General features: G+C 41.1%; 1 protein-coding gene across 1 annotated transcript; it reads left to right on the top strand.

Moving 5' to 3' along the window:
* The first annotated feature begins 23,915 nt into the window (after window positions 1-23,915).
* Window positions 23,916-25,451, top strand: LOC122012622 (glucose-6-phosphate/phosphate translocator 1, chloroplastic-like). Its single transcript, XM_042569228.1, has 4 exons — window positions 23,916-24,454; window positions 24,530-24,755; window positions 24,831-25,053; window positions 25,139-25,451. Exons 1-4 carry the CDS (start codon window positions 23,951-23,953, stop codon window positions 25,377-25,379), a joined length of 1,194 nt encoding a protein of 397 aa, XP_042425162.1. The 5' UTR covers window positions 23,916-23,950; the 3' UTR covers window positions 25,380-25,451.
* The last annotated feature ends 239 nt before the right edge of the window (window positions 25,452-25,690 follow it).

Consider the following 25,690-nt stretch of genomic DNA (forward strand, 5'->3'; position numbering starts at 1 on the left):
GTGTTTCTTATTTGTTCGGTTAATCACTGCCCAATACATGTTACCTGCTTAATTGATTGTTTGTTTGCATCTCGTATTGATACCTATCTGATTTCACATGCTCATGGGTAGTGATATAACCATGTTTTATCATGTCAGGACCTAGGTTTGATACCTTATTTGATCAGTATACCTTGATATGATTTATTCACTATGGTGCCCATTGTTATATATCTAGAGGTTGGTTTAGTATATTACCATGCTTAGTGACATGCACCATTTGCATGATCGCATGCTGTGCGATAGATTGCTCCATTATTGTTGAGCACTTTGCCAGTTTTCATCACTGTTCGGTGCTCCGTTGTGACGCTCATGGGTAGCCTGACACAGCATGGTAGCACGTCAGTTTGGCTCTTCCGGTGCTCCGTTGGTCCGCTCATGGGTAGTGTGACACAGCGTGTAGCACGTTAGAGATCCCTCCCCGTCATAGCATACCGGGAGATGAGAGCATTGCGCTCCCCCATTTATGATTTGGGGTAGGAGTACGTGTGTACTCCGACAGCATCCCGTCCACTCGATCACTCATCAGGAGTAGTGTTGCAGAGTGCACGGTTGTCACAGCTCTACCCACTCGGTCCCACTTTTGTTATGAGTTGGCTGACTGGCGTCAGGGGTGACCATGACATTGACATCATATGCATGATGCATTTATTGTTTGTGATTGTGTTTGCTCTTTTGCTAATATCACTTAGGATTTCCTGCATACTCTATGTTTGTTAGATACACCGCCACTTAACTTTGAGTCTTTGCCATAATCACTCAGGTTCGATTATCTGATTCTCACTGCACCAACATGATTAGTGCTAGGTGTTATTTCTTTACTTTGCATATCAATTGTACCTGCTGAGTGTTGGACTCACCCCGCCTCCATTGTTGTTATATTTCAGGTTGATGCTGTCAGGAGAGAGAGTTCCAGTTGCTAGTCCCCTGCAGACCATCAGCTATAGTTATCTTTGGTTTTGTTTATGCTTCTCATTTGACTATGTTTTAGACTTGGTTGATTTGATACTTGGATATTTTATTTTAGCTTTGCTCTATCAGATTTTGTTTTAGTCTTGTTTTGGATTTTACATATGGATATTGTATGGAATCCTTCCGTTTTGATGGACTTTTGGTATGATTTGGATTTTATTCTACTACATGCCTGCCTGGACGGCAGAAGAGGTGAGTTCGCCGGATTTGAGCTTTACGAGTGCAATTGAGTAGGGTGGATTTCGAGTCAGAGTACTATTGTTTGTGATTACTATTATTAACTGCGTGGTTGTGACAGCCAGAGGCTGAATATCTATATAAACTGCGTGGTGATTGTTTTTATTTATTGTTATTATTCCAGCCGCCTATGGCTGAGGTATATGAGGATGTAGAAAAGTTTCAGATTGTCCACCGTACAGGGGAGATGCTGCCGAAATTTTCTCGGACAGGGACTCCTCTGGGGCGTGACATTAACAAAACTCATTGGATTAGTTAGAGGGTCATCAAAAGTAACCAACTTAGAAGATAAGTTTTGTAATACTTGTAAACAAGGAAAACAAACTAAATCTATACATAAACTAACTAACCAAAATCAAACCAATAATATACATGAACTCCTACATCTAGACCTTTTCGATTCACATGGAATTAAATGTACAAATGGAAACTTATACTGTTTAGTTATAATATATGACTACTCTAGATGTACATAGATAAAATTCTTAAAACATAAAGATCAAACCATTGAAATATTTAAAAATCTCTCTAAACAAATAGAAAATAAAAAATGTCTACAAATTAAAAGAATTAGGAGTGACAATGAAAGATAATTCAAAAATCATAGGTTTAATAATATTTGTCTAGAAAACAGTTCTCATAAAGAATTCTCATGTCTTAAAACACTTCAACAAAAAGGCATAGTAGAAAGGAAAAATCGTCCATTTCAAGAAGTCGCTAGGACAATGTTAAACGAATTTAACTCACCCAACTATTTTTAGGCTGAAACTACTAACATAGCATGCTACGTCCAAAATAGAATTACAATAAATAAAACTCAAAATAAAACACCTTATGAGATTTATCTTAATAAAATAACAAACATTAAATACTCTAAAGTATTTGGATGTGAAGTATACATCTTAAACACACGTGAACACCTAGGTAAATTTACCTCTAAAATCGAAAATGGAATCTTTCTAGGTCTTTATTAAATAGCAGAGGCTATAGAGTCTATAATAACAATACATTACAAATAGAAGAAACAACGAATGTAACATTTGATGAAAATTCCAACTCTAAAGATTTCAACCTAAATCAAAACCAAATTTTTGATTCACCTAGCAATGATCAAGGGGGAGCTAATGGAACCTCAATTATAAATCAAGAAGATGATGAACAAACCCCACAGCAAGAAGGAATTAACACTCAAAGATTAAGACTGTTCAAACCATTCAATTGAACATGAGTTAAGTGACCCAAGTCTAATTAATACACAAACATATAGATCCAAACCACGCAATTGAACAAGTGTTAGGTGACCCAAGTCTATGGGTTCAAACTAGATCAACTCTTAGGAGCATAGGTCAAATTACACTAATATCGAAAATTGAATCAAAAACTATAGACGAGGCTTTACTCGATCTAGATTGGGTTATAGCCATGCAAGAGGAACTAACTCAATTCGAACGTAATGAGGTTTGGGACTTAGTCCCTCCACCGACAAACAAATCAATTATAGACACCAAATGGATCTTTAGAAATAAGTTAGATGATCAAGGTGAAATAATAAGGAATAAAGCTAGATTAGTGGCTAAGGGGTTTAGCCAAATAGAAGGGTTAGACTACAACGAAACTTATTCCCCAGTAGCTAGACTTGAATCTATAAGGTGTTGCTAGCTTATGCAACACATAAATGATTCATACTTTACCAAATGGATTTCAAATCCATATTTCTAAATAGACTAATCATGGAAGCGGTCTATGTAGGTCAATCTTTTGGATTTGAAAATATAAACCATCCTGTCCATGTAGACTTAAGAAAGCTCTATATGGTATCAAAAAAAGTCCCTAGGGCTTGGTATAGAAGGCTATCGACAAATCTAATCTCAAACGGGTTCAAACAAGGCTAAATTAATTCAACCCTTTTCGTAAAGACCCTCAAAATAGAAATCTTCATAGCCTAAGTTTACGTCGATGACATAGTATTTGGCTCTACCAATTCAGGATTCTTAAAAGTGATAGATCGTTTGGAGCGATAGAGGGGGGTGAATATCGCGCGTTTAAAACTTTTTCTTTAACCTTTTGAAACCAAAGTCGTGCAGTGGAAATAATAAACGAGACAAGGTTATTTATTTCGTTCGGAGCCTAGCTTGACTCCTACTCGAAGGCCCGCGGTCCTTGACTGCACCGATGGGCAAATCACTATAACCCTTCTTTCCGAAACCCTCAGAAAGAAGCAGATCGTATAGATACAAAGATGTTTAAGATAGTAACACTCCTACTATCTTAAATGAATTTATGTGCAGTACAAAATACAAGATACCGACAATAGATTTGAAAGTCGAAGCTCGGTCGGCACTATCGGAATGACTTGCAGAGTTGATGAAGCACGAACAACTTGCAGAATAGAACTTGAGTTGATCAGAAAGTCTTATAGTAGCCTCTGACTTCGAGCACTTTTTATAAGTTCCTTGAGCATTCGGTCGACCGATCCCTCTGTTCGGTCGACCGAACCCGGCTCCATTCCTTCCTCGCCGAAAACAGAAGCTGGCTCAATCTTTTGTAGTAAATGCTCATAAATGGTTCGGTCGACCGGACCTATTTGTCGATCGACCGAACAGTCTATTTCCCTGTTCGTCGAAATCAGCTGAGATCTTCATTAATGCTGCAATTAATTCTGATTGGATCGATCGACCGGTCCTCCTATTCGGTCGACCGATCAGCCCTTTTTCCCTTTTCTGCTGATCGCTGCCGATGAGTTGTCCAGTGCTGAGTCTCCATGGTTCGGTCAATCGATCAATCTTTGACCGGACTAAACTCTGTTTTGCCTGATCTGAATTGATCTCTGGTCTGAGTCAAGCTAGTTCGGTCGACCGATCCTCCTGTTTGGTCGACCGATCAGGCCAAACCTGCAAAACAGAGTTAAACAATATTCCTGCAAAATAAAGGTTAGAACAGTAATAATATATTATGCATGAGTAATATTAGACAGTAGAACTGTCTTGATCTCAACTTGGAAACCTTTCTGGTTTCTTCAGTTGGATCAGCGACCTTAGGTTGTTCCCTTTGGGAACTCGACCTCACTGTCGCTCCTCCAGTTGCTTACCTCAACTTACCTGCCAAACATAGTCCTCCAAACCTGTTTGGACTTTTACCTGCTCAGTGTCTGATCGCCCGATCCACTAAGACTTTTCCTGCAATACTACATTAGCCAACAGTAATAATAGTAATACAAAATACAATGATAAACCTAAACCTAGATTTACCGAGATCTGCTGGTCGGCTCGACCGCGCGCGGTCGACCGGAAACCATCCGATCAACCTTGCATGGAGTTCACTCCTCCAAGACTTCTCGTTACCTATGGTTACCACCCCTTAGGATTTTCTCCACTTGGCTTCACTCACCAAGACTCAATATTCGGCTACCTAGGGATCAAGTCCTCCAGACCTATCCTCCTGGCTTCCACGATATACTGAGATTTCCCCTACCTAGCCTACAACTAGGACTCGGTATTTGGCTACCCAGGGATCAAGTCCTCTAAACCTATCCACCTAGCTTCCACGATATACCAAGATTTCTCTCCTTGCCTAGCCTCCAACTAGGACTTCCCTAGATCAAGCTCCATACTTAAACATACTTAAACATATTTATCTGACATTAAAATTATGGAGGTCGATTGCACCAACAAAAAGAATTGATTGTTGGATTGTGAGTACGTGAGGGGGGGAGGGTTAATCATGTGTTTTTAAAAACATAGTTATTTTACAAATTTAAAGTAAAATCACAACGGAAAGTTTAAACTAAAAAGAATACAAGAAAAAACTTAGTCAATTTTACTTGGTTTGGAGCCTTAGGTGACTCCTACTCTAAGACCCAGGTCCTGCAGACCTATCGATAGATAATCCACTAAACGCCTCTTTTGGAACTACCGGAAAAGGTAATCGAATACAAAAATAGGGACGATATAACAACATATACTTCCCTTTTAAAGAAGTAGTGTAAAAATTACAACACTATTTGAAGTTACCAACAATTTAGGGTGTGCTCATGTGTTACTGTCGGTCTACCAAAGATGATCGGATGACTCAGAAAAGTAGCTCAGTAACAAAAAGACTTCTTTGAAGTAGTAATAGGAAATCAGATCAATCAGAACGCCAAATGGACGCGTAGAAGCTCGTAAAATGAGTTGTGTAGAAGGGCTAGTCGAGATGCTCTTTTATGGAGTGTGGTAGGCACTTTCCATAGCCCTGAAGGCGCCTTCCATAGGCAAAATTTTATCTCGACAAACGCTGCTCCATATCGTTGTTACGCTTTCACAAGTGCACGGATACGTTGTCAATAATAAAAAATTATCGATCCCACAAGAATTGGTTATAAGCACTAGTGATTGTTCATGTAGAATTAGCTAAACTACCGATGGTTGTAAGTGAACTATTTCTTGAGAAGAAAAGAACTTGGGAAGTAGATGTGAGAACTGGCGAGAGAGAAAGAGAGTTTTACTTGATTTGGGAAGAGCTCTAGGAGTTCGGTTTCATTGTGGTAGTAACTAATGCATCATGTTCTATCTTTCCTCATTGTCAATCAACATGTACTCGTCAGAAGTTATAGCTATTATCCTTAAGCACTAAACAGAGAAGATCCTTGCAAAATCCTATTACGGTTAACCCCTGTCACTAGGGCGCCTTGGTAGATCACAAAAATGCAAACCTGATCGGTATCATTAAGGATAGAGATAGGGGTTTGGTTTGGGTTCTTACTTCCTTGTGGAGAAATTACCTCTCCTTTTGAGGGAGTATTCTAGATGTCCGTGAACGAGTTATCCTTGTCACTAGGGCCCCTCGGGTATACGATCTAAGATCCTCTCTTTACGAAATTAGCAATCCCAACACAATCAATTAATAGGGCATGGCAAACAAGTCTCATGCATATCAAATTGAAACAAGACAAGCGAAATCATTCAATGAGTGAAAGCATAAGCATAAATCTTACATCATAACCTATCCACAACTACTCCCTGATCCTAGAACAAAGAATCTACTCCATAGGCGTAGGGGAAAACCCCAAAGACATAGTATAATTAAACATTCAATCCCCAGACAAAAAGAGAGAGGGAATAGAGATGCTTATCCAATGACGTCGAGTGATCTTCGGATCCAATCCTTTGCTTCTGGAGTTGATGCGATGATGGAGGTGATCTTGAATCGTCGAACAAAGGTCCGAGACGGCATGGAATGACACCAAGGTGTATCTCCCTTTTTCGGCCCCCCAGGGGAAGGGTTAAGAGCCCTTTTATAGGCTAGGCACGAGCACCGCATGACCCGTACCACGACCGTGTGAGATCCACATAGCCAGCTCCTCTCCTTCTTCGGGTAGAGTGGCACGGCCGTGTGAGATCCGCATGGCCATGTCTTCCTTCGACTCTGGTCGTGAGGCACGACCGTGCAAGGTCGCATGACCGTGTGCTGCTCTCTCTCGGGAATGGCCACACGACTGTGCAGGATTGCACGACTGGTGTCAAGTGGTTTTCTTCTTTTGCTCTGATTCATCGACAATCGTCGTTTTTGCTCCAAAAGTTATCCCTGTCTACACAAAACCAAACAAAGAGTAGATCTCCGATAAAAGAGTAATTAATATTGAATAAACAATAGGAGAGATGATGGTGCAAAGAATATATACAAATAAAGCAAGTGAATGCGCGTTAAAATATGCATAAACGATCATAATATTTACGCACATCAATCATTAATAAAGTTTGATTTTATCCTATGGAAGGCGCCTTCCATGAACTGTACTCAAGGCGCCTTTAAAGCTCCCGAAGGCACCTTGAGTATTGTTCACTCGAGGCCTTTGTGCTTCTTTTGCCTTGTAAAATGTGTTAGTCCAATACTAAAACATCTAACCTGTAAAATAAAGTTAGCAAAAAAAAATAATAAGTAGTAATAATTAGTTTCTATCCTTCCAGGACCAGGAATTAGTTAAGGTCTCAGTTTAAGGATCCAAAATAGAATTAAACTTGACGAGCGCCTAAAGTCCAAACTTGGACCATTTACCAACTTGAAGTCTATTGACTAGCCTCTCGACCCACCAAGTCATCTCGCCAGTTGTCAGGTCCGCAGACCCAACTGGACTTTGTCCAGCTATTAGGCACCGCAGATCTAGCTAGACTTCCTGCCAAATATCAAGTCCGTCCTTTGATCTATCTAAGTTTCGCACCAACTATCGGGTCCTCAGACCTAATTGGATTTCATCGTAGTGTCAGGTCCCCTAGATCTGTCAATATTTGCACACTTGGTAAATGCATTAGATCACAAAACACTTATGATTCATCAAAAGCTGAGTTAGATCGTCAGTATAAATTACACCAATATTTATAGCCTTAATGGAAAAAGAATTTAATATAAGTTTAGTAGGTAAGTTAACCTTCTTCCTAGGTTTACAAATAAAATAAACTAAAGACAAGAAGTATGTGTAAGTACCCCAAGTTAGTTTTGATGTGATCAACCAGGTCAGGTTAGGTCCTGTTGGTATTTAACCCCTGTGTCTAAGTGTGCAAGAACTTAGGAGCATAGGAAGTTGAGTGAAAGATGTAGCTAGCGAGAAGGATGACACGGAAGAGAGCCGATAGGCTTGGTGCATCTGAGGGATGAGGTGGTGCGGAAGAGTACAGGGGTGGACGAGAAGGAGGCGTGCGACTTTTTCGAGGGAGGAGAAGCAGGAGCGAAAGATTGCTCAAGAAGGCTGGAAGTTAGGTTTGGGTGAGTCCTATTTCAGATGGTCGAGATCACCCAAGCGAGCGGAGCCGAGGCGGAAGACCCAGACCAAGGCTAGCGGAAATAGAGAGGATGACCGGGACCGAAAAATCAAGAAAAGCTTATTTTTTTGGTCCAGGGCACCTCGAGCTGGTCCTGGGCGCCCGGACCTAGTCCATGCTCCCAGAACTCTTCCGAGTGCTCGAAGCAGAAAATTATCTAGAACGTGACGTGGCACATTTTGTTGCGACAGGGATACAAGTTTATCCCCTCCCAGATGCTTGGAACCCTTCCAGGCGCCCCGACTAGGGCTATAAATACAGTCGTAGTCCCAATGGTTCAGCACAACAGTTGTAATACTTTTAGTTTGTTCTACTATTTGCTTGTGAGCCATCAACACTGTAAGAGGCTTCTTCGCCTGAAGGAGAGTGTTTACTGAGCTTTCAACTTCCTTGGATTAACAACTTCCCTGGTTGTAACCAAGTAACCCCTTCATACCTCTACTCTTAGTTTACTTCTTTTTCAATCTTTTATTTTGTTTATACAAGTGTTAGTTTAATTAAGCTGCAAAAGTTCGAGGAATATTTATTTTATTTTGCAAGGCTATTCACCTCCTTCTAGTTGACCGTCAAGGGTCCTATAATTAGTATCAGAGTGGGTTTACTTCAGGAGGACTAGCCGTCAAACAAAGTACACGAGATGACCGGACCGAGCATCTACCCATCGAAATTCGAGGGAGAATTCCTGAATTGGAAGAAAAAGATGGAGGTATTTTTCAAAAAAGATTTTAAATTATTAATAACTATGAAATATAGTTTTTCAGCCCCGAAAGATAAAAAAGAATATCAGTGGGCGAAGAAGGAGCAAGCCGACTTTATGGCAAACGGCAAAGCAGAGTTTCATCTGCTTAGTATTTTACCATCTCAAGAAGTTAACTGTATCGGAGCCTACGAGTCATCCAAGGAGCTCTGGGAGAAATTCCTGGAACAACACGAAGAGACCTCAAAAGGAAAACTAGTGAAACGGGACCTACTCCGGAACCAGATCAGCAACCTCCGGTTAGAAGAAGGTGAAACCGTCGCACACCTCTATTAAAAAATCAAGGAGCTCATCCGAACTCACGAATCTCGAAAAAAAGGTAACTAACTGAGATTCCCTAAGGTACAATCTTAACACATTTCCTAGAACTTCAGAATGGTCGACCTTAGTAGATGCATATTTCATCTCTAAGGATTTAAAAGTAAGCACTTTAGAAGAACTTTTTCAACCTTTGAAATTCATGAGTCAAGATGTGCAGGTATAAATGTAATGCCCGAAAATTCTCAAAACTATATTAGAAATATTCTATAATTATTCTGGAATTTTTAGATATTTCTCCGGAATTTTTAGGGCAGCAGAAGTAGCAAAAATAAATAGAAAACGAAAACGGCCTAAGCGGGGATTGAACCCGAGACCTATGGTTTACGAATAATACTAGTAACCAGTTGAACCCAGCAGGGCCGTGCTGAAAGGAAAGGGAGGCAATTAAATTTATATTAGAGTTAGGCCGGAATTATCACTTAATATAAATAGAAAATAATTAAGTGAGGGTGATATTTTTGGTTTCCACCGTGAACTTCTTCTCCTTACCCTAACCTCACGCCGCCCCTCTCCTTTCCTCCTCCTTCTCTCGGCGCACCAAGCCAAGGGCCCTAGGAGCACCTCCCGGCAACATCAAAGGCACGAGGACGCTCCCCTCCGCGAGAGGAACGCATAGACGCGAGAAGATCGTTGAAGAGATCTCTCCTCCGTGAAACCTAGCGATTATAATCGTAAGAAATTACGAACAGGAGGTAAGAAACCCCTCACCTGCAGTATAAGTAGCTTTCGTTTGATTGCATGCCTTTAGTTTAGCTATATGCAGATTTTCCGGCGCCCTTTAGTTTAGCTATATGCAGATTTTCCGGCGCCCAGGGTGTGTTTAAACCCTCCTCGCAGACTAGGGATCTAGTTGAGCACCTCTAGATGGGCCAGACACGTTATTCTCCTTCAGTTGGAGGCTCTAGACGTTGTCGGGTGCCTAGAGGTGGTCTCCCTATTAGAGGGGAGAGTTGGGGCACACCAAGTGTTCGACAAAATGATTAGTGTAGCTAAATACCACCTTAGATATTTTTAACAGCTCATTTAAATGCATTAGTAGCAATTAAATCAGTATATTAGTCTAGTTTCAGCTTACATGGGATTACGGTCCAATGGGTGGGTTCCCACAGTCGCCTCTAGGTTCAGATAACCTAGCTCTAGGTTCAGATAACCTAGAAACAGCAAAATAAGTAACTAGTAACTATATTCAGTATTTTATTTTCAGTGGCACTGTACTGGATTAGATATCCATTGGGTTGGGCTCCCACAGTCGTCCCTAGGTTCAGACAACCTAGTAACCCTACTAAATTCGAGACTTGCAAACCCGGGTCTAGTTAGGGATGCGCGCACAGCAAAGTACAGTTGTCGGGCCCACTAGCAACATGATTATGTATTTTCACTTATTACGATAATAGCTTTCAAACTCATAATCTAGTTATGTGATTATAGTTTAAGATCAGCACTAGCTCAGTTTTAGCTCAGTTTCAGTTACAGTTTCAGCTTATTTTCTCCTAGTTGATATCATGAGATAGCACCATGCTTAGATTTTATTATGCATGTCATGTTTCAGTGTTTATGCCATGTAACTCCAGTATGCCATGCTTTAACAAATTCAGTGCATGTTTTCATATAGCATTCTTTAAAAACATGTTTGCATCGTTGCATGTTTTAGTGAGGTAGATGGTTTCTTACTAAGCTTAAAGCTTACAGATACTATTTTTCCTTATACTGCAGATAAGGGTAAAGGAAAGATGGACTAGCAGAGGAAGTTGGAGGTCAATGCAGTGATGGTGTGTGTGGCAGGAACCTGGAATGAAGATCCTTAGGGAGTTTAGCAAATTGAGAACTTAGTTTCTTTTCTCAAGTACCTTTATGCACTTTCAGACCTTAGAATGTTTAAACCATGGAAGATTTGTTTAAGTTGTTAGTAATTATGTTGGAATGCTAATTAATAGATGTTAGAACTTATTTCAATTACTTTTAGAACTCTTATATGAGATTTTGGCACGAACTAGTGTTGAAATCAGGGTTCTGATTCGAAATCAGAAACCCAGATCGATCTACAGATCGATCAGAGTTGGGTTGTGCCGCTGGATCGGTCAGCTGATCGATCCAGTCGTGAACAGAAAGTTTATGGATCGGTCAGCCGACCGATCCAGATGCGAACAGTGAGCACAAAGCTCACTGATCGGTCAGCCGACCGATCGGTGATCCTCTGGATCGGTCTACCGATACAGAAGCGAGATGGGTTGTGGATCGGTCAGCCGACCGATCCAGAGCTTTCTCCGTGCCAGTATTAAGCTGGATCGATCACTGGATCGATCCGACAACCCAATCGATTCATGGATCGATTGAAATGCCTGATTACAGCTAGCAGGACATCCGAGAGGTATAGATTATCTTCCCTAGCATGTGTACAACTCCTAGGTACACCTAGAGTATTAAGTTCAGATTTTACAGTAATCAGTTTAGAAAAATTTTAATCAATCCAGATTTTCGCGATAGTAATTTAGCACAGCATAATGTAGCGATCGGCCTTACAGCTTAGTAGTAGAAGGCGGGTCGTTACAGAGTGGTATCAGAGCAGTTTCCATACTCCCTACACACACATGAGCATTGTACCTGCAGCTTCCAAGTAAGAACATCTCTCACTTTCTTTATGTTTCTTGTTTTCATGTTTAGATATAACTGAAGCATGCTTGTTTATGATAGTAGTTAACATGATAACAATAGGTACTCAATTATGCTTGTGTTAGTCATGTATGTCCTTCATGTCTTTAGAAATGGCACGAGGACGCCCAGCTAGAAGGGCAGCAGCCACTGAGCCCCAGCATGAGGCAGGCAGTTCAGTGCCTCCCCCAGACCTTACAGCACTAGTGGCTCAGTTACAGCAGCAGCTAGCTGAACAACAACAGGAAATAGCCACCTTAAAGGCTAATCAGCAGAATACTCCCACAGTCACCCCGGAACCAAACCTAGCAACGCCAGTAGTCTTAGAGGTTCCACCAGTCCAGCCTACGGCACCAGTAGCTCCAGCAGTAGGAGCGCAGAAATAAGCATATCTGATCCAGTGGCAGAGAGTCAAGCCCGAGAACTTCTCAGGCACCAGTGAACCATGGGAAGCACAAGCCTGGTTCAAAACACTGGAGAGTACGATGGAGCTTCTGGACTGGCCAGAACACGAGAAGGTGAAGTGTGCCTCCTTCTGCCTGACAGGGGATGCACGCATGTGGTGGGAGAGAATCAGAGCGAAGCGCCCAGTGAACCAGATGTTATGGGTTGACTTCGAGAAGGAGTTCTTTGAGGAATTCTTTCACATGCGGGTCACGAACCGCCACTACGACGAGTTCACAGAGTTTCGTCAGGGCAACCTATCAGTTGAGGAAGCCGTGAAGAAATTCAACAGGTTGGCTCGTCTATGCCCAGAATTAGTCAGCACTGAAAGGGAATGAATCCGGTTGATGCTCAAGATGCTGAGGCCGGAAATAGCGATGAACGTGGCTGGTGGCGTTCATAGGCCACAAACCACCGAAGAGTTAGTGAGCAGTGCTCTAATCACTGAGCATTACCAGAATAGCATCAGGCAGCAGAAGCAAGTCCTCTCAGAAGCTAAAGGTCAAGGAGGCTCAGGTACTCAGAAACACCAGGGCCAAGGGAACTCCAGCAACAAGCGTAAACCAGGGAGTTACCCGAAAGGAGGACCAGCCAGCAAGCAGCCCAGTTATCCAAAGTGTGCTACTTGTGGGAAATTCCATCCTGGAGTTTGTCGTAAGGGCACACGAGGATGCTTTGAATGTGGACAAGAAGGGCACATGGCTAAGCAGTGCCCAAACAAGACCAGTCTTCCTCATCTACAGCCGATTCAGTACGGAGGCCAGCCAGCTCAGTTACATCATATGCAGGCTGCTTTAGATGGTCCACACATCAGCCAGGGCAGATTAGAAGCCCCTCCAGCTATGACCAATGCCAGGATCTACTCACTCACCAGAGAGGACGTAGCAAATGCCTCGACAGTCGTTACAGGTCAGATTAATATTTTCCAGCAAATAGCAACTGTCTTATTCGATACTGGGGCAACCCATTCATATATATCCAGGGCATTTGCCGAGAAGTTAACAATACCTCCAGAGGTACTCAGTAGTCAGTTTCTGACGACACTGCCTTCGGGAGAAATTATAGCATCCAAGCACTGGCTCAGAGCAGTGCCAGTCATTATAGCAGACAGAGAACTCTTCTGTGATCTGATCGTGCTAAATATGACTGACTACGATGTCATTTTTGGAATGGACTTCTTGATCAGATACAGTGCTTCCATCGAGTGCCGTAAACAGAGAGTCATATTCCAACCCGAAGCATAAGCACAGTTCGAATTTGTCGGAGAACCTAGGAGAAAAGCCAAGAAGTTTCTCTCAGCTATGAAGGCACAGAGGTTGATGGATTCAGGATGTACGGGGTTCTTAGCACACGTAGTCAGTACCAGTCAGGACAAGGACCAACAGCTAGCAGAGGTCCGAGTCGTATGTGACTACCCAGTAGTCTTCCCTGAAGAGTTACCAGGCCTAGCACCAGACAAGGAGATCGAATTTGAGATAGAGCTCATTCCCGGTACAAATCCTATCTCCAAAGCACCTTACCGCATGGCTCCAGCAGAACTGAAGGAACTTCATGAGCAATTACAGGAGCTGCTTGACAAGGGCTTCATACATCCTAGTCACTCACCATGGGGAGCACCTGTATTGTTCGTGAAGAAGAAAGACGGGAGCATGCGCCTGTGTATAGACTACCGGGCACTGAACCAAGTCACAATCAAGAACAGGTATCCTCTTCCCAGAATAGATGACCTGTTTGATCAGCTAAAGGGAGCATCAGTGTTCTCTAAAATAGACCTCAGATCAGGTTATCATCAGGTGAAGGTTAAAGAAGGGGACATACCCAAGACAGCATTCAGGACTAGATACGGACATTATGAGTTCGTAGTTATGCCCTTTGGCGTGACAAATGCTCCAGCTACTTTCATGGACCTCATGAATAGGGTATTCAGGGATTACCTAGATAAATTTGTTATTGTATTCATCGATGACATTCTTATCTACTCAGGAACTCAGGAAGAACACGCAGAGCACCTGAAAATAGTACTGCAGACCCTTCAGCAGAACCAGTTGTACGCCAAGTTCACAAAATGTGAATTTTGGTTAGATCAGGTGTCCTTCCTGGGTCACATCATCTCAAAGGATGGTATCATGGTAGACCCCAGTAAGATAGAAGCTGTGAGCAACTGGAAAAGACCCAAGAACGCCAGTGAGATCAGAAGCTTTCTGGGATTAGCAGGTTACTACAGGAAATTCGTAGAGGACTTCTCCAGGATAGCCTCCCCACTGACAGCTCTTACCAGAAAGAACAGAAAATTTCAGTGGACAGAGGACTGTGAGAACAGTTTCAGCGAGCTGAAAAGGAGATTGACCAGTGCACCTATTCTGACTCTACCAGAGAACGCAGATAGCTTTGACATATATAGTGATGCCTCGAAGTTGGGACTAGGAGCAGTGCTGATGCAAGATGGCAAGGTGATTGCCTATGCCTCCAGACAACTTAACGATTATGAGAAGAACTATCCTACTCATGACCTTGAGCTTGCAGCAGTGGTGTTCGCTCTCAAGATTCGGAGACATTACTTGTATGGAGCTCAGTGCAGAGTGTATACAGATCATCAGAGTCTGAAGTACTTCTTCACTCAGAATGATCTGAATATGCGACAGCGCAGATGGCTAGAACTAGTCAAAGACTACGACATAGATATCCTCTACCACCCAGGAAAAGCGAATAGGGTAGCAGACGCCCTCAGCAGAAAGTCCAGCGCTACCCTATTATCTCTAGCAGCCATGTCACCGCCCCTACAGAAGGAGATCTCAGATTTCGGTCTCGAACTCATAGTCGGACAGCTCTCTACTATGACATTAGAGTCTACCTTGCTTGGTGATCTCCAGACAGCTCAGGAGCAGGATCCTGAAATTCAGAAAATCAAGTAAGGATTAGCAGAATCAGAAAGTGGAGAATTCAGAGTGTCTGCTAGCGGGGTGATGTACTTTGGCGATAGATTATGCGTTCCAGATCAGGAGGAACTACGAAGAAAGATTTTAGATGAGACCCACAAGACTCCCTATGCGATGCATCCTGGCTCCACCAAAATGTATCAGGACTTGAAGAAACGTTTTTGGTGGCCTGGGATGAAAAGAGGCATCGCTAGATATGTTAGCACCTGTGTGACCTGTCAGAGGGTCAAGGCAGAACATCAGAGACCAGGAGGAGTTTTGCAGCCTATTCAGATCCCAGAATGGAAGTGAGAAGACATTTCTATGGATTTCATAGTGGGATTACCCAGAACCACGAATGGTTTTGATACCATCTGGGGAATAGTCGACAGATTGACCAAATCAGCCCACTTCTTAGCTATCAGGATATCCTACTCTATGGAACAGCTAGCACAGTTGTATCTCAAGGAGATCATTAGATTACATGGAGTCCCACGAACCATTATTTCAGACAGAGATAGCAGATTCACATCACACTTCTGGGAGTGTGTACAGTCAGCTTTGGGCACAAAGTTGAAGTTTAGCACAGCTTTCCATCCTCAGACAGATGGACAGACGGAGCGGGTAAATCAGGTACTCGAAGATATGCTCCGAGCATGTGCCCTAGATTTCAAGGGAAGTTGGTGCAAATATCTGAGTCTAGCAGAATTTGCATACAACAACAGCTATCAGGCCACTATCGGCATGGCACCTTACGAGGCTCTCTATGGGCGGAGGTGTAGATCTCGGAGGTGGCGGTATGAGTGAGGTGAACAGAAAGAACTAGAACTTCAGACAGATCTAGTGGCAGATACCACAGCAGCTATACAGCAGATCCGCTAGAGGATAGAGACAGCTCAGAGTCACCAGAAAAGCTATGCTGATACACGGCGCAGACCTTTAGAGTTTTCAGTTGGGGATTCAGTGTTCCTCATAGTAGCTCCCATGAAGGGAGTAATGCGTTTCGGGAAGAAGGGCAAGCTAAGTCCCAGATATGTGGGACCATACCTTATCAGCAGAAGAGTGGGCAAGGTAGCATATGAGCTAGAGCTACCTCAGGAAATGTCAGCTGTCCACAATGTATTTCATGTCTCTATGCTGAAGAAGCATATCCCAGATGCTACCCAGGTGATTGAGCCCCAGTCGGTACAGATCCGCGAAGACCTCAGCTATGACAGTCGGCCTATTCAGATAATAGACTAAGAAATTGCGGAACAAGGAAGTACCATTAGTCAAAGTCATTTGGCACAGTCACACAGCAGAAGAGGCAACATGGGAGATAGAAGCCAGCATGAGACAGAAGTACCCAGAATTATTCTAAGTTCGAGGACAAACTTTTTATAAGATATGGGGGATTGTAACGCCCGAAAATTCTCAAAACTATATTAGAAATATTCTATAATTATTCTGGAATTTTTAGATATTTCTCCGGAATTTTTAGGGCAGCAGAAGTAGCAAAAATATATAGAAAACGAAAACGGCCTAAGCGGAGATTGAACCCGAGACTTATGGTTTACGGATAATACTAGTAACCAGTTGAACCCAGCAGGGCCGTGCTGAAAGGAAAGGGAGGCAATTAAATTTATATTAGAGTTAGGCCGGAATTATCACTTAATATAAATAGAAAATAATTAAGTGAGGGTGATATTTTTGGTTTCCACCGTGAACTTCTTCTCCTTACCCTAACCTCACTCCGCCCCTCTCCTTTCCTCCTCCTTCTCTCAGCGCACCAAGCCAAGGGCCCTAGGAGCACCTCCCGGCAACATCAAAGGCACGAGGATGCTCCCCTCCGCGAGAGGAACGCATAGACGTGAGAAGATCGTTGAAGAGATCTCTCCTCCGTGAAACCTAGCGATTATAATCGTAAGAAATTACGAACAGGAGGTAAGAAACCCCTCACCTGCAGTATAAGTAGCTTTCGTTTGATTGCATGCCTTTAGTTTAGCTATATGCAGATTTTTCGGTGCCCAGGGTGTGTTTAAACCCTCCTCGCAGACTAGGGATATAGTTGAGCACCTCTAGATGGGCCAGACACGTTATTCTCCTTCAGTTGGAGGCTCTAGACGTTGTCGGGTGCCTAGAGGTGGTCTCCCTATTAGAGGGGAGAGTTGGGGCACACCAAGTGTTCGACAAAATGATTTGTGTAGCTAAATACCACCTCAGATATTTTTAACAGCTCAGTTAAATGCATTAGTAGCATTTAAATCAGTATATTAGTCTAGTTTTAGATTACATGGGATTACGGTCTAATGGGTGGGCTTCCACAGTCGCCTCTAGGTTCAGATAACCTAGAAACAGCAAAATAAGCAACTAGTAACTATATTCAGTATTTTATTTTCAGTGGCACTGTACTGGATTAGATATTCATTGGGTTGGGCTCCCACAGTCGTCCCTAGGTTCAGACAACCTAGTAACCCTACTAAATTCGGGACTTGCAAACCCGAGTCTAGTTAGGGATGCGCGCACAGCAAAGTACAGTTGCCAGGCCCACTAGCAACATGATTATGTATTTTCACTTATTATGATAATAGCTTTCAAACTCATAATCTAGTTATGTGATTATAGTTTAAGATCAGCACTAGCTCAGTTTTAGCTCAGTTTCAGTTACAGTTTCAGCTTATTTTCTCCTAGTTGATATCATGAGATAGCTCCATGCTTAGATTTTATTATGCATGCCATGTTTCAGTGTTTATGCCATGTAACTCCAGTATGCCATGCTTTAACAAATTCAGTGCATGTTTTCAAATAGCATTATTTAAAAACATGTTTGCATCGTTGCATGTTTTAGTGAGGTAGATGGTTTCTTACTAAGCTTAAAGCTTACAGATACTATTTTTCCTTATACTGCAGATAAGGGTAAAGGAAAGATGGACTAGCAGAGGAAGTTGGAGGTCAATGCAGTGATGGTGTGTGTGGCAGGAACCTGGAATGAAGATCCTTAGGGAGTTTAGCAAATTGAGAACTTAGTTTCTTTTCTCAAGTACCTTTATGCACTTTCAGACCTTAGAATGTTTAAACCATGGAAGATTTGTTTAAGTTGTTAGTAATTATGTTGGAATGCTAGTTAATAGATGTTAGAACTTATTTCAATTACTTTTAGAACTCTTATATGAGATTTTGGCACGAACTAGTGCTGAAATCAGGGTTCTGATTCGAAATCAGAAACCCAGATCGATCTACAGATCGATCAGAGTTGGGTTGTCGATCAGCTGACCGATCCAGTCGCGAACAGAAAGTTTATGGATCGGTCAGCCGACCGATCCAGATGCGAACAGTGAGTGCAGAAGCTCACTGATCGGTCAGCCGACCGATCAGTGAGCCACTGGATCGGTCTACCGACCGATCAGTGTACTCCTGGATCGGTCGGTAGACCGATCCAGCCGCATACAGAAGCGAGATGGGTTGTGGATCGGTCAGCCGACCGATCCAGAGCTTTCTCCGTGCCAGTATTAAGCTGGATCGATCACTGGATCGATCCGACAGCCCAATCGATTCATGGATCGATTGAAATGCCTGATTACAGCTAGCAGGACATCCGAGAGGCATAGATTATCTTCCCTAGCATGTGTACAACTCCTAGGTACACCTAGAGTATTAAGTTCAGATTTTACAGTAATCAGTTTAGAAAAATTTTAATCAATCCAGATTTCCACGATAGTAATTTAGCACAGCATAATGTAGCGATCGGCCTTACAGCTTAGTAGTAGAAGGCGGGTCGTTACAATAAAGAAGGAATCAAGGCAAAACATTGCCTTAAAAGTAAAAAATGGTTGAACCAGATTCTGAGACATCACTTGATAATGATAAAACACCACTTATGGTAAGAAAATTTAAAAATTTATTTAAAACTAAAAAATTTAATCAAGTGTAGGGTATAAAAAGAAAAAGGAAAGTAAGATGCTACCACTACAATGAAGAAGGACATGTTAAAGATAACTGCCTAAAATTGAAGAACAATGACAAGGAGAAAAACAAGAAGTTAACCTAGCCCAAGCATAATCTAAAGGTGACGTGGGATGACACGTCATCCAAATCTGAAATCGAAGCCTACATTGGACTAATCCTAATGGCAGACCATCAAAAAGAAGATGAAAGTAGCTCAGAGATGGGCATCGATGAATGGGGAGGATCATCAGAGGAAAGCTACGATGAAGGGGGAGCATCATAATATGAGATAAATCAGGTACGTGCCTTATCTCCTAAAACGGTATGTCAATTTATTAAGATTCTTTCCAAGGATTTAGTAAAATTAGAAAAATAAAATATAGACTTGAAAAGACAATTAGCCAATGCATGCCTCCAAGATTTGTTTGATAGTTTAAAATTATAAAATGATAAATTGAAAATACAAATCGAAAGTTTGAAAAATGATCATGCATGTTTGAAATTGAATAACTTTTCAAAAACCAAAGTATGGTTGGCTAAACTGGTACATTAGAAAACACCAGGGACAAATTAGAAAAGTCCCTAGAAGTTACGTACCTTCCAAACTTTTAGTAAATCCAGTAGGTAGGAACCTGTACTGGGTTCTAAAATCATATTTAGGTTAACTATTTTTTGGATTTAGGGCTTTCAGAAAGAAAAATTAAATATTTAATTTCTTTAAAATGCTTTGTCTAGAGAGCGGTTGTTGTTCTAATAACCAAGAAGGTCTAGTACCTCGCCATAATCTAGAAGCCAATTATTGAAATAAATATTTAATTCACTTACTGTGAAGTTAGAAAATTTTATTTAGGTCTGATCATTAAAATTTGTTTAAGTTATTTTGTTTTAAACTTTATTCTAAACAATCTGTTGAAATTTTTTTATGTTAGAAAATTTTTATGAACTAATTATCAAAATGCAAACTTTTTATTTTTTCCTAAAATTTAACTTTTTGTGAAATTTTGATTTAAACAATCTATTGATTTTTTTTCGTTAGAAAATTTTTATGAACTAATTATCAAAATGCAAACTTTTTATTCTGCCTAAAATTCAACAATTAAAGGAGTTTGTTTTTAAAAAAATCATAGTTTTAAAAACTTAACCTTTCATAATTTTTTTTCCCTTAGACTTTAAAGCTAGTTTTTCCAAAGTTATTTTAAAAGTACCCCATTTTTAATGTGAATAAAAGGGGGAGTAGTAAATATTAAGTCTAAGGGGAGGGTAGTTAGTACAATTTTTTTTGTACCTGCAAAATTTTTTTACTTTAAAAAATTATAACTGTTATTTGTTTATGGTTTACCTTAACTTAACTTGAGTTTACTCACATCAAAAAGGAAGAGATTGTAAGTACTCCAAGGTGGTTTTGATGTGATCAACCAAGTCAAGTTAGGTCTTGTTGGTATTTAACCCCTGTGTCTAAGTGTGTAGAAACTTAGGAGCACAGGAAGTCGAGCAAAAGACACAGCTAGCGAGAAAAATGGCATGGAAGAGAACCAACAGACTCGGTGCGTTTGAGAGACAAAGTGTTGCGGAAGAGTACGTGGGCGGATGAGAAGGAGGCACGTGACGTTTCCGTGGGACGAGAAGTCGGAGCGAAAGATTGCTCAAGAAGGCCGGAAGTTGGGTTCGGGTGAGTCCTATTCCGGATGGCCGAGATTACCCAAGCGAGCGGAGCTGGAGCAGAAGACTCGAACCAAGGCGAGTGGAAACGGAGCGAAAAACCGGGACCAAAAAATCATCAAAAGATGATTTTTCGGTCCGAGCACCCTGAGCTAGTCCTGGGTGTCCGGAACTCTTCTAGGCCCCCGGAGTAGAAAATTATCCGGAACGCAACGTAGCGCATTCCGTTATGACAGGGATAAAAGTTTATCCTCTCCCAGGTGCCTGGAACCCTTTCAGGCACCCCAACCAGAGCTATAAATACAACCCTGGTCCCAATCGTTTAGCACAACACTTGTAAACAATTTTAGTTTGTTCTACTATTTGTTTGTGAGTCATCAACACTATAAGAGGTTTCTTCGCCTGAAGGAGACTATTTTATGAGCTTTCAACTTCCTTGGATTAACAACCTCCCTGGTTGTAATCAAGTAACCCCTTCGTGCCTCTACTCTTAGTTTACTTTTTTTTCAGTCTTTTATTTTGTTTATGCAAGTGTTAGTTTAATTAAGCTGCAAAAGTTCTAGGAAGGTTCATTTTATTTTGCAGGGATATTCACCCTCCTCTAGCCGGCCGCCAAGGGTCCTACATTATGTACATCAACAAAAGTACACAAAAGAACTACTTAAAAATTTAGAATGAAGAACACTAAAGACATAAAAACACCTATGACAACTAATATAAACTTAGATGGTGACTAAAATGGAAAATAAGTTAACTTAAAATATTATAGAAGTACATTAGACAATCTAATATATGTAACTGCAAGCCATCTATACATTCTATTTACACTTAGTATCTGTGCAAGATACTAAATTTGTGCAAAAGAATCTCATTTGACAAGTGTTAAGAGAATCTTTAGGTACCTAAAAGGTACAATCAATGTAGGCATGTCGTACCCTAGAACAACCAATTTTAACCTTTTAGAATTTTTTGACTCAAATTATGCTGGCTGCAAGTTGGTTAAAAATAGCATAAGCGGTGGTTGCCAACTTTTGAGATCATCACTTGTTAGTTGGTTTAGTATAAAGTAACATTGTGTTGTCCTATCTACTACTGAGGCAAAATACATAACTCAAGAATGTGTTGCACAACTCTTATGGATGATGTACACTTTAAAATACTTCAACTTTGAATATAACAACAATAAACTCTTTATTGACAATATATGTTCAATCAATCTAAGTAAAAATCTAGTACATCATTCAAGAACCAAACACATAAAAATTAAATATCATTTTGTTAAGGATCATGTCGCCAAAGGAGAAATTGAACTCAACTATGTTGAGTCCAAACTAAATTTGGCAAACATTTTTATAAAACCATTACCTGAATCTGAGTTCAGTCAATTAAGACCGAAGTTAGGTATGTGTGCTATAGAATAGATTTTTTTTTTTCAAACTTGATATTTTTCAAAACTATATTTTTATAAAACTTGATCCCAAATTGACTTGGAATTATCCTAGCATAAAACCTTGTATTCATGATCCTATAGATATAGAAGCCTTGGCATCTCACAAGTACCTAGGATTTACCTTGATTGTGTATTGATGAATATAGATTGGTGTGAGATGTATAGAGTCTAGCCCAGGTTTCAGATTAGAGCAAGTGCATCGACATGAACTAAAAAAGGTTTTTGTTTGAATAAAAAATAACTACATTGTGGCTAACTTATTAAACAACTTAATAATTCTTTTTATCATTTAAGGTAGAAAAGAAGTTAGAAAATTAATATGGTATTTCAAAAATATTATTTTTCAAAACTATGTTTAAATTTTTTTAAAAAACACACGTTTTTTCGTCGATGGAACCAATTTTTCCTTCGAGGAAACTAGTTTTTCGATGGACTAAAAACAAAGTGAATTTAATTTTGATTTAATACAAACAATATTGTTCTGTCGATGAAACAACCCTTATCGATAGACAGAACACAAAAACCAAAACGTTTAACACACAGGAATTTGAACGTTGACATGATCGTTCAAGTGTTCCGTCGACGGAACTACCCTTATCGGTTGACCGAACACAAAAACCAAAACGAGAATTTGAACATTGACATGACTGTTCAAGTGTTCCGTCGATGGAACTACCCTTATCGATCGATGGAACACATAAACTAAAGTGGAAATTTGAACGTTGACACGGCCGTTCAAGTGTTCCGTCGACGGAATGACACTTATCAGTAGATGGAACACTGAAAAAGCTGACCGAATCCCCTCATGAAACGTTGATTTCAATGGATCAGTCGATGGATCCTATTGATCCATCGACGAAACAATGAATATAAAATGGGACCAAGGCCGGGGATCAGAAGCAAACAATCATTCGCTTCTTCTCCTCCCTCACCTCGAGATCCAATAGGTCCAATTCTTTGAAAGCTTCAACCTCCTATCATCATGCCTTGGTAATGCAAACATATATATATATATATATATATATATATATATATATATATATATATATATATATATATATATATATAAAATGTGTTTTGTTGTCATTAGATACTTGGACATCTCATTTTACACACAATAACGTCATGAAGTAATTGATATCATCAATCATTATCAATTACAATCGTTAGTGAGTTGTCAACATTTTGTCAATCTTGAACTTTACTCTTACTTTTATCGTAATCTTTATGAAATTGATGCATTCACATTTAAAACAAGAATCGTGGGCATAAACATACTTGTTAATCATGAGTCATGACTCTTTTCATCAATTTTTGCATATAAAATTATCGGATAGTCACTTTTATTGCTTTTCTAACATTACATACTCTTTATCTTAACTTTATTTGGCCCTGATGCCGATATGATTTATGCTGAAATTTTTTAGAGCCCTTATACACCTGCCATATAATTTGTTAATCTCAGAGCTAGAGATACTCGGTAAAAAGTTTTTTTAAAAAAAAATTAAAGATAAATCTAAATTTTTACATAAAAGTTTTTATTTTTTTTCCTGTGATTTAGATTATTAAACTGAAAGATGAAATAGTTGACACCGTCAATTTTATATTAATTATTATATTGGGTCCAAAATATTTAAAAGACAATGAAAATATTTTTTTTTTATATATTAGAAACAGTCTGGAACGGCTCCCTATAAATACCTTCCGTGGCATCCCTACTACCCCTACACAACAGAGCGAGCGCTTCGATTTTTTCGAGCAGGATTTAGCCTCGCCCTACGTCGCGACGATGCTCTGCTCCACCATGGCTTCTTCTTTCCCGGCCATTGCTGCTGCCGCGCATCTAAGACCTTCGGTGGCTCGTATGCCGAGATCTGGTGTTGGCCCTCGAGTTCCCTTCTTGTGCGAGGTGGTCCGGAGTTCCCTTTCCGCTCGTAAGCCCCTTTACCTAACCCCAAACCGAGTTCTGTGCTCTGCAAAGCCTCGAGGCCCCTTCTCGGAGACCAGGGCGCACGAGGCGAGCAGGAACGACGCCGTCCGGCTCAGCAGCAAGGAGGAGAGCCGATCGGCGGCGGCGCAGAAGCTCAAGATCGGATTTTACTTCGCGACGTGGTGGGCGCTGAACGTGGTGTTCAACATCTACAATAAGAAGGTCCTCAACGCCTTCCCCTACCCTTGGCTGACCTCCACGCTCTCCCTCGCCGCCGGCTCCCTCATAATGCTCGCCTTCTGGGCAGCTAGGGTTACCGAACCGCCCAAGACCGACTTGGGCTTCTGGAAATCCCTAATTCCGGTAAGGAAAAAAATTGAGTTTTTTTTCCTATTCACCGATTCTTCCTTATCGATTCCTTTCCCCAATCGATTGCAGGTGGCCGTGGCGCACACCATTGGGCATGTAGCAGCCACAGTGAGCATGTCGAAGGTAGCCGTGTCGTTCACGCACATAATCAAGAGCGGGGAGCCAGCTTTCACAGTTCTGGTATCAAGGTTTCTCCTTGGAGAAGCTTTCCCTCTGTCTGTTTATCTCTCGCTTCTTCCGATCATCGGTGGCTGCGCCTTGTCTGCCCTAACGGAGCTCAATTTTAACATCACCGGTATGACTCTAACAAACAAAGTGTTCTTTCAATCTCATCATAGCTTTGATTCATGCTCGTTCGCATCGATTACAGGTTTCATGGGCGCAATGATATCGAATCTTGCGTTTGTATTCAGAAACATCTTCTCGAAGAGAGGAATGACCGGGAAGTCTGTCAGCGGGATGAACTACTACGCCTGCCTCTCTCTGTTATCCCTGGTGATACTCACACCATTTGCAATTGCCGTGGAAGGTCCCAAGGTTTGGGCAGCTGGTTGGCAGAAGGCCATCACAGAGATTGGTCCTCATTTTGTTTGGTAAGCTTGTTTGTCCTGTGTTCAAATTAATTTTGTTCTTCGAATTGATTTCACTCTTTTGCATGCAACAACTTTTCTGGAACAGGTGGGTGGTAGCACAGAGTGTGTTCTATCATTTGTACAACCAGGTTTCCTACATGTCGTTGGATGAAATCTCTCCCTTGACATTTAGCGTGGGAAACACCATGAAACGGATATCTGTTATCGTCTCCTCCATCATCATCTTCCGCACGCCCATCCAGCCCGTCAATGCCCTCGGCGCGGCCGTTGCCATACTTGGAACCTTTCTTTATTCTCAGGTAACACGCGCGCTTCTTCTTGAATGAGCTGGCGAACTTTGTCTGATAGTGATTAATTCATATAATCTTATCTCCCCTATGGTGTTGCAGGCGAAGCTGTGAAGAGGATCGGAGGTGATTAGAGTGTGCGTTTCCAGCGCCATGGATGGGAGATGAATCATGGTCGCAGCAGCATTCTTTTTGCCGTTGATATATAGGAGGAAATTAATAGTTCATAGTCGTTTTTATTTCTTATCCATTGCGTCGATATGTTATTCTTCAAAACTTTAATTAATGATTGATTTTTTTCCACGATTTTTTGCACCGTTCTGATGTTACGTATTTTTCAATATGAATCT

The sequence above is a fragment of the Zingiber officinale genome, chromosome 8A, assembly GCF_018446385.1.
Source record: "Zingiber officinale cultivar Zhangliang chromosome 8A, Zo_v1.1, whole genome shotgun sequence".
In the NCBI taxonomy this organism is placed as follows: Eukaryota; Viridiplantae; Streptophyta; class Magnoliopsida; order Zingiberales; family Zingiberaceae; genus Zingiber; species Zingiber officinale.